Source organism: Salvia splendens, chromosome 21, assembly GCF_004379255.2.
Source record: "Salvia splendens isolate huo1 chromosome 21, SspV2, whole genome shotgun sequence".
Lineage (NCBI taxonomy): Eukaryota > Viridiplantae > Streptophyta > Magnoliopsida > Lamiales > Lamiaceae > Salvia > Salvia splendens.
The window spans coordinates 13,368,922-13,379,517 of NC_056052.1; the positions used below are offsets into that span (position 1 = coordinate 13,368,922).

The 10,596-nt window shown below is 42.7% G+C and overlaps 1 protein-coding gene across 1 annotated transcript; it reads left to right on the plus strand.

Annotated features, from left to right (window-relative positions):
- The first annotated feature begins 8,133 nt into the window (after nucleotides 1-8,133).
- On the plus strand, nucleotides 8,134-9,281 carry LOC121784254 (nodulin homeobox-like). The gene is made up of 3 exons (XM_042182415.1): nucleotides 8,134-8,444; nucleotides 8,588-8,788; nucleotides 9,165-9,281. The coding sequence occupies exons 1-3, from the start codon at nucleotides 8,181-8,183 to the stop codon at nucleotides 9,279-9,281; spliced, it is 582 nt and encodes a 193-aa protein (XP_042038349.1). The 5' UTR covers nucleotides 8,134-8,180.
- The last annotated feature ends 1,315 nt before the right edge of the window (nucleotides 9,282-10,596 follow it).

Here is a 10,596-nt window from a genome sequence, read left to right on the forward strand (position 1 = left end):
TATATTGATGTTTGCAAAAAAAAAATATATGCAGAACTGTCACGCGACCAACATTATATAACTATGATGTTATATCGATCAAAATGTTCTTATCTTGATGCAATTCCGTAATAGAGATCGTACAATGAATGTTTATAGGCCAATTGGATTGAAATGGTATGCTTTTTTTTTTTATCGAACACCTTCACGGTGGAGGGTTGAGTAGGTCCCTCATCCCATATATATCATCAAACGAAAAGAATATACACCAACTATCCCAAAAGTGGACAGTCACACAAAGGCAACAAACTACATTCAACAAAGCATAGGAAAACTGTAAAACTATCAAAACCGAAGCAAGAAGCCCTCTGATTCAATCATATGATCCTATGTCTGAATCAGCAAAAAAACTCCTGTCCAGCACCAGCCCCCAAACCATCATCGCACATCCTTCATTAGCATCCCCAGAACCGGCACTTCTCAACTTCAAACGCCTTATCTCGACGGACATTCTCATTTCTTTCTGACCAGATAAACCAAAATATCAGGCACGGGATAATAGTGCAGAGATGCTGGCCTGCTCTCCATCCCATCTGTCTCTGCCACCATCTAAAACGTATCTCAATATTCTCACCAACCTCCCCAAAAGGACTTGCCTGGGGGAACCATCTCGAGAAATGTAACCACACTCTCTTCGCCGCCTCCCCGTTCACAAATAGGTGCAATCTCGACTCAATCTGTGGTTTACTGCAACATCTGCACATTGAAGCCAGAGAAATTCCCCTCCATTGCATTTTTGTGTCCACCGGGATCCTGTTGGCCAACAAGCGCCAGATGAACACGGATATTGACAAACCAATACCTTTTCCCCAAATCAATTCATGTATCCGTCGTTTTCCCGCTCTGGCCCTGACCAAATCCCAAGCAGAGGATGAAGAGAAATCTCCATTTCCCGTGAGCTTCCACCTTCCCCTATCCCTACTCCTCGCATCAAAAGGTATCTGCAAGATCCTTTCTACAATACCATCTGGCAAACCCTCCTCCATCGATAACCTTTGCAGCTCCATCTCATTCCATTGGTCCCCTATCCACAGCTCATTAACTTTTAGAGGAGAAAGGGCTCGTCTGTGATTGCACAGGTCTGCCAGAGGGGTATTGACCACCCACACATCATACCAGAAGCTTATATTCCCATTTCCCACCACCCATCTGACCTGCTCCCTACAGAGTTCCCCGACCTTAAAAATTCTTCTCCAAATTGGGCTAAAACGGTTAGAACGATATGTTACCAAAGGAAAAGAGGTTGAGCAGTACTTTTGATATAAATACTATGCCCATAACGAATCCTGTTCCCTAAACCGCCACCACAATTTAATGGTGAAAGCCTCCACCAGATCAGCCAATCTTCTAAAACCTAAACCCTCCTCATTCGTAGGGAGACACACTCTCTGCCACTTAATCCAATGAGTCTTCCTTGATGTATTGCAAGATCCCCACAGAAACCGGGCCATTACTTGTTCTATCTGTCTCAGCGCCCCTTTTAGGGTCAAGCACCTGAAATATATGTATAGGAAGCGACCCCAAGACACTTCTTATCAAGGTTAACCGACCCCCAAAGGATAAATGCTTGTGACCCCAGCTATGAATTCTAGCCGAGATCTTGTCTCTAATGAACAAAAAAAGACTTGTCTTCTTCCGACCCCTAAAGATTGGCACTCCAAGTAAACAAAAGGAAGACTCCCTTGCTGGAACCCACTGACCTCCTTCACTTCTCTAGCCCAGGTCTGGTGTTTTTTATCCAGAAAGAAGCAGCTCTTACCCACATTGACTCTCTGCCCCGATACCTCCATGTAGTGCTTCAAGCATTCCAATAATTGGGTTAAGGAGGACCTCTTAGCCTGCGAGAAGATCATAATATCATCAGCATAAGCCAAATGCGAAATCCCCATCGTATACCTAGCCGTGCGGTACAACATCTCCTTACGCCCAAGGATGAGGCGGTCTAACAGCCGTGACAAATAATCTGCTGCAAGGATGAACAAAGAGGGGGAAATCGGGTCTCCTTGTCTGAGCCCCCGTGAAGACTTGAAGTAGCCTGCCACACCCCCATTTATTAAAACCGAGAACCAACAAGGAGAGATACAATTCTCAATCAAACCTAGCCCTCTCTCCGAGAAACCCATCTTCCTTAGAATTTTAATCAGGAATGGCCACTGAACACGGTCATAAGCTTTCTCCATGTCCAGTTTTAGCACCATATTTGGAGATGTCACTCCTTTCCAAATTTCATGAAATAGTTCTTTGGCCAAAAGCAAATTATCACTAATCAATCTCCCTTTGATGAATCCACTTTGGTTTGGAACGGAAAGCATCGGGAGCAGGGGAGCCAATCTTGAAGCAAGCAATTTGGATATGATCTTATTCATTACATTACACAAACTAATAGGCCTGAACTCTGCCCATTTTGTAGGATTCTTCTTCTTAGGGATAAGGACAATTAAAGTTGCCGCAATACCTCTAGGAATCTGTGAGCCTGCAAGGAAATCATGGACTGCAGCAATCACATCTGTCCCAACTATCTCCCAACAACTTTGGAAGAACATAGCAGAGTACCCATCCGGCCCTGCTGCACTTTCTGCATTGATGCTAAACACAATTTGCCTTATCTCCTCAGCCGAAGCCCCCTCTTCCAATCGGTTCATGTTCACGTGAGGAGTCAGGGAAGGGATAATCTCCAGATCAGGTTCTCCCAGCAACCCTACATCCTCTGTTAACAATTCTTTGAAAAACTTTTCTGCCGAGTTTCTAATATCCGCATCATCTGTCAGTACTCTCTCTCCCTCCTCTATCATGTGGATTCTCGCCTTGACCCTTTTCTGCTTCACCCAGCCTTGAAAATATCTAGTATTTCTTTCTCCTTCGGCCACCCATTTAATGGCCGCTTTTTGCCTCCAAAAATCTTCTTCCATTTTTAACCTTGCAAGAAACTCAGCTATATCTTTGTTCATCTCCACACGAAGGGCTGGAGTGGGGTTCTGCTCAAATTTTTCTGAAGTTTCCTTAGCCTCAGCTTCAGCCTTGCTTAATCTCTCAAAAATGTTGCCAAAAACTACACGATTCCAGATTCTTAAGCTCTTCTTTAGACGGCTAGCTTGAGTTGAACATTAACCATGCCACTGGTGCTCGTTTCCTCCCTCCAACATCTTTCCACCTCCTTAAGGAACAAGGGGTGACGCACGCACATGTTTTGGAACCTAAAGGATGGCTTGATCCGATGTCTAGGTAATCGGCAATTAATCAGAAGAGGGAAATGATCTGAGAGAAACCTCAGAAGTTAGTGACTCTTGTAGACTCAAAGACATTTGCCCAACCTTCACTCAGAAGCACTCTATCAAGTCTCTCAAAGGTGTTCCCTCTTGCCCAAGTAAATTTTGGCCCATCCGCTCCCACATCTAACAGTTGGCAGTCACTAATAGTTTCTGCGAAGTCCGACATTTCCCTAGCCTTCCTACCTTGCCTCCTCACACTTCCTTGTCTCTCCTATTCCGACACAAAAATATTAAAATCGCCTCCCACTAACCATGGCGAACCATCCAACTTCGAAGCCAGCTCTCGGAGCTTATCCCATATTTCCACCTTCCCCTCTCTAGAACATTTACCATAAACTACCGACATGAAAATGGGAACCGGTAGGGACGGAGAGACATATCGGCCATGAAGGACATGGTCCGAATCATCCCAACCATCCAGCTCAATGTCCTCCTTCACGAAGACCCAAATTTGTCCATTTTTATTAGCGCCTTTGAATTTCATCCCAAAAAGCCTACTGTAGACATCAGGCTTAGGCTTGATCAGAGGCTCAATTATTGCAAGAACAGAAATTCTATTATCTTTTACCATTTTCTTTATGAAGGTCTGAGTGTTTGTGTTAGCCACACCCCGGGCATTCCAAATCAAAAAGTTAAATGACATGGGGAAACTCATCAGCATTCACCCCCTCAACCAATCTACCCTTCTTCGCTCATTTTCCTTCCATCCCATTTGTCAGCTCAAAGGAAGCCCCCCTTTTTTCTACCATCTGACCCTGAAGCATTTTGGAATCTTCCTCCAAGTCCTCCTCTTCCTCCTTCTCCCAATCATTCTCATCTTCATACGCCTCTGGATCAAAGTCCCCATTTGGTAACATCTTCAAGAATTTGCGCTGAGGCTTCCACGCGGCAAACGCGCTCTCTCTAGGGTCCAAAGAAAGAGAGCCCAGGACCGAAAACCTGTTCTCAGAAGGCTTCAAAGAATTCACCTTATGACCCCCTCCATCTGACAAAGAGCCTTCCTCCCCAACACTACTCCCTCCACCATCTGCTAAACTCCCTCCACATCCCGACACCACCTCCACCCTACCCTGCTCACCACCATTGTTGCCACAGAAAACACCAGCCGCCAACCCACTTCCTCCCCCTCTTCCTCCCCCTCTTCCCACACCAGCCCTACCTCCCACACCTCCTCCCCCTACAGCCCTTCCCCCCCTCCCACCTCTGGCACCCCATTCGCCCCTTCCATACCTACCACACCTTTTACCTTGAAGCTGAAACTCCCCACCATCCTGATCCTCCAAACTCCCTAGCTCCGAGACGTCCCCTTTCTCCACATTAGGATCTAACTCACCATCAACCCCATGACTCCCTTTCAAGTCAGGGGGTCCCTGTCTAAACCGTCACCCTCTTTTCCACTTTTCTGATGCACATCAAAATCAGCCACATTCCTATATTCCCTTCTCAAAGGTCTGTCCCTCTTACCATCTGCATAACAAATATCACTAGAATGACCAACGTGTTTACATTCATGACAATACAGAGGGATACGATCCCATTTCACAGTCTGCTTGATTTCCCTCCCTTGAAAATTGATCATTATTTCATGCGGTGGAGTTTTGGATATATCTATCTCAATACACAGTCTAGCAAAGGAAAGTCTAGACCGGGTAACAGTTGCATGGTCCACCTGTAGAGGCTCGCCCAGGAGTCTCCCAATCGAAAACAAGACTGCCTTATCAAACAAATGAATAGGTAGACCAATCAGATTGCGCCATACCACCATAATAGGAGATTCAAAAAACGGATCAAAATCCGGAGACCACTTGAAGACTCTCATAGGATGACGATCCACAAACCATACCGGCATCCCATTCGGCCCACTCAGGAGCTTAGCATAATCGCCAAGTAAAGCAAACTGAATTAACACATGCTTAGCATTTATATATTTCCATGAAAACTCCCCTTTAAATTTCATCCCCATTAATGCCCTTTGCACATGAAGAGAAGAGGGGATGGAATGAGAAAACTTCCCCACTATAGCAAAGCCCAGCTTCTCGGCCAAAAACAAGGTTTCCGCACTTGAAAAATGGATTGAAGGAAGCCCGCAACTCTCACTTGTCACCCCCATCTTCTGAATTTTCTCAGACTCAAAACACACCGGGTTATTCCCATTAAAATGCCCTCCTCCAGACAAGGATGCTTTATAGTTTTTTCATCCATTCAAACTATTAGGCCTGACATACCCCCCTAACTTATTTTTATCTTTGGCCATTTGTTCCACCTCCCTTTCCATCTCTTCTCCTTCACCACCCCTGTTCCTTCCCTTCCCCCTCGAAGCCCTAAGATTGTCTCTGTTCAGGACAGGGAAATCTTCTTCCACATCTCCTTCCTGAGCGCGGCCCCTCGCCTTCAACAAACTTTCCTCTGCCTTCCCCCGGCTCGTTTCCAATATCAGACATTCCTTATCAGGAATCTCCAGGACCACCTGCTCCCCAACAAAGACCATATCCTAAAAAGGTTGAGATGATATTAGGTCTAGCGCCAGGTCTGCAGAGGTTCCAGCTGGGATCAGTTCCCTCAAAGCAATTGGATCCTCTTCCATTCCCCGCAACTGAGTGTTCAAGGGATGAAGATCCACATAAACCTCAGCATCCTTATCATACTCCCGAACTGCCCCATCACTTTCAACCGCCCTGTCAGAGATCATCGCACCCTCAATCAACCCCTCCTTACCTTCAGAGATCGAATCCATCACCTGCAACTTCCTCCCCCCTACCTTCTTTTTTCCAGAAAACAAAACCATATTCCAGAAAACAAAACCATATCAGAATCATTGAAACCCTTCGCTCCTGAATGTCGCAGCGCCTTACCCTTCAAGCCCCTTCTCCTCATCTCCGCCATTCTCATCAAAGGCGATTTCGGTCTTGGACAATCGGTGCGACCGCGAGTCAAGATAACCCGGGGCAGCTTCTTTCTCTCCGATCTCCTGACCTCAATCGACTTCACGACACCGCTAGGTGCCGGATTTCCTTTCTCCATCCTCTCCGACCGCTTGACCTCAGGCGAAATAACTTGTCCCTCAATTTCCCCAGACACCACCCCCACCATCGAATCCCCCACCTGCTGATCCTCCATACCTCGCGATCACAAGCCCACCCCCAAACCGCCAACACCAGAAAAAATAGAAAAAAACCAGCACCAAATCAGAGCTTGAATCAAAGGAACAAAACCGCGTGAACAGTAATCACGTGACCAGTAATCGCATGAACAGAGAAATCGGAGTGAACAGTGAAACAGAATTGAAAACAGCCGCAGATTCAATTGCAGACAGCGGCCTCCATCGCTTCGGAGTCGCTCCCTCCGTTCCAGTTGCACTCTCCTCGGTCTGGAATCGCCGACGTCGCGCACATAAGCCACCGCGTCTCAAGGCTGTCATGCCGTCAGTCCATCTGTCGGATATCAGGTGCCGCCGAGCGGTTGGAGGCACTCGAGAATCCACCGAGCAGTCGCTGCCGTCGGGGTCTCACTTCGGTCTCCAGCCATATCGGCTGCATTGTCACAGTCAATTTCGTCGGACAGCCGTGGACTTCTCGGCTTAGGTAAGTTTCCATTAATTTTTCAGTTTACAAATTTATCTTCCTGTTTGGCTAGATATGTTAGGGAGTTAGATTTGTATTCATGAGATTGGGTTTTCTTCTTGATTTGTGAAGCTAATAAACTTGTTGTGATGTCCAACCATTCTTAGGATGATATTGCTTGCTTATTTGTAGATTGGTGTTATCCCTTTGAGAATTTATCTTAAAATTTGGGCTCAACCATTGTGAAAGCTAGACCCACTGACTCTCTATTTCTCTCTCGGTTTTGGTGGTGAAACAATTGTGTGATAGTGAAACTGATTGGGAGTAGGAGTATATCTATCTATCTATCTATCTATATACACTATAACTGTAGTTTGTTGGGATTTTCGGCAGAGGTGAAATCTGCAATTTCTTGGCTTGTTGTATCTGGGATGTACTCATAGAAATTAATAGGGTTGTTGCTAAAGTTGTTATTTATGTTACAGATATTGTTATTGCTATTTACAAGTCAGAATGCACGTGATTATTGCAGGTTGACTTGGAAAAATTTGCAAGGAATCTTCCTCTTCACCTTATTGCAGTGATTATGGTTTGGGAAAGGGAAAAATCCACGTTCAAGTATTTTCTATGTGGAATTCTTCTCTTACATTCTATGTGTGATCTTGCCTCTCGGGTGCCCAAAATTGAACAGGTTATCGAAAGTGATACTGTGTTATCTATCATCATATCAAGCAGATGGCATTGCTCTATTTTTTTGTTAATTTTCAAAAGTCCTAATTGGATTTGTGTGCTGATTGATGCAAGACAACAAACATAAACGGATGGAAAGAAAATCTTTATTTTGACTTGGTTGCTTTACTAGCGACTTTATTCTGTGTGGTTTTTTTCCACTGCATCATGTAACAGTATGTTTGTTTTCGCTTTCCTTTTTTTTTTGCTTTAAGTTGCTTTTGGTTGCTTCTCATTTTTCATGCTCAATATTATGAGATTTGCAGTCAGGTTTAAAAGTAACAAGTTTTTTTGTAGTTATCCTGACAACCTTTCTGCATAATTTCCTCTAGTTTTCTGTTGTTGCTAATGTTTTTGCATAAACCACAACTTTCTAAGATCATAAACTCACCCATCATTTGTATGATATGAGCTACTTAATGCTTTATAGGTTTTTTAGTTCCACCTCTCCAGAGCCCTTTAACCTTTAATAACTTTGATTCACAGCTGCTTATCTTCACATTGATCCTAGCTCATTCTCAACATCTGCCAACATATTTTTTACGTGTGTTATGATGTGGTTATATGCGTATACATCCTCAGTATGCCCCTTAATTCATATATCATCATATGTTTTCTTCAGATATTGCTTGAAGATATGAAGATATCAGAACAACTGATTGACCTGGTCTTTTATCTGTTGTTTGTAGATATGTACTTACTACTTCGTATCCAGGAATCTCACACCATTCCCAATGACATGGTTCTTCTTCATGCGGCTCTCGTAGCTTGCAGTCTACAATTGTTGACAGTCATTGTTTCTCCACATTACCAAGAGGTTGCTCAAGCATTGACTGCGTATTACAAGGTAGCAATCCAGGATTTGGTGAAAACTGAGAACATTAAATTACTAGTTTATGTTATAAATCTTCCCACTTCATCTTCTTGATTGTTGTTATTTCAAAGTGTTATCAAATTATGTTGTGGCTGAGTAAGTGAAGTTTGTGGCAGGTGTATATATTCAAAGAGGCAGCATTTGCTGCTGTTTGTGTAGATGTCAAGTATCTGCAGACCAACGATTCATCTAGAAGTGCATCCCCTACTACTGAAGAGACCTTGAATCATCTCTGGCAGCAGTGTGATTCTTCTCTTCAATTTCTACAGCCCCTGTGTCAGCAAAAGTTGTTCCGGGAATGCATTGTTAACAACCAGGTTTTTCTAGATTTTACTTTGTCATCTGATTAGAATTTTTACTACCTGAATGCATTGACATTTTTTTAATAAACCTGCTTCACTCACCACATTTATAATTATGTGCATGCATGCATTCTGTACTTAATGCATTTTTAAGGCTATCTAAGATTGACAATCTTCTTTGTAGGTTATTTATAAGTCAATTTGAGTCCCGAATCGTTCGTTCTGCATCGGAAGATCATTTAGTCCATGTAAAACCTCTCTGGCTTAACCTAGCTTAACCTATGGATATCAGTCATCCTTTTCCATAAAATGTTAAGTGCATCTGTTTTTATCATAATCATATCCATTGTCTTCTTGATAAGATTTTAATGAAGTTTGTTTCTTCTTGCAGGAGCTTGGGAAGGGCTGGACTGCAGAGCAACTAGCTTCCTGTGTTGGACTCGGCCCTGATGAAAAAAGGAGTAGCTCTACTTCTCATCTTTGTAGTCGTCAAAATCCTGGGCTTTGAGGATTCTGGTAACTCTACTTCTCATCTTTTTCGGGTGTTATTCAAACCCGTATATACTCAAGTTATACATGAGTGCCTAGCTGCCATTTTTTCTCATTCATGCCTGATATGTTGAATTTTATAGAGAATTTAAATGTTAATTGACAAGTTATGATTAAGAGTAAATTTTCAAGAGGTTGTCTGTCACGGCTCTCTAATATGTGCATCTCCCTAGTTTTTAATGATTTCATACACATCACCAGTTGATAAACAAATGATATTAGCTTCATAAATATCCAAAAATTGCCCTAGTACTATGCTACTTTGTAGTGAGAACGAAAAGCTTCCACGAACAGTGTTTCACCACTTGCTATTTGTGTGTGCAAGCAAAATTTTCTCTCCATTGATTATCACAACTTTCACCACTTTTTTTGGGTTATTAGTGTAGAGTTCGTTTCTCTCGAGGGTTGGTCCGTAAACTTGTTGTTGCTTACTAACTTCTGGAGAACTATGTTTCCCGTGCTTCAAATATAGTGACAATAGTGTTCTTTGGTGCCCGATTTCTTGAGCTAAGGAGAGAGAATTATTCTGGTTTTGAAAAATTAATTGAAAAAGCCATAGGGTCGATCAACTGAATGAGAGCTTTATGAGTTGCAATCTTGTTGATATTGGTGCATAAAAATGATTTAGGCAATAGGACTAAAAGCATCATATCCAAATTATCACATGCCTAACCCTACATAAACCACTAGTGAGCCGGTTTGAGCCCCAAAAGCCTAATTTCTTTGTTGAAAATTTTGAAGTCACTATATTAGCCTACTTGTTATATCCGTTTGTTGGCCTATATTTTCTACCCTAGTCACTAAAATTAAAGTGCTAGCACATTCTTGGGAGGGTATTTATGGTGGTAAGGAAAAGTTGGAAGTCCTGGAACATTCATTAGGTTGTATTCATTTATATTGAGATACAAATGAAAAAAGTTGTCTCTTCAAACAAAAGTAAAATAAAAAGGCAGCCTTTAATGTGTAAAAAAAAGCCAAGGCTTGAAAAAATAAAAAATAAAAAGGCAGCCTTTCATGTGTAAAAAAAAGCCAAGGCTAGAAAAAAATAAATAAAAAGGCAGCCTTTCATGTGTAAAAAAAGGCCAAGGCAAGTAAAAAAAATAAAATAAAAAGGCAGCCTTTCATGTGTTAAAAAAGCCAAGGCTAGAAAAAAGAATATCGAGCAAAAAACAGAATTATGCTCAAAAGAATAAGATGACTTGGTTTAGATGGTAGAAAAATCTCAAGTTTGGGGTGTTGAGCTGTCAGAATTTTGTACGCATTCAGTGAGATGG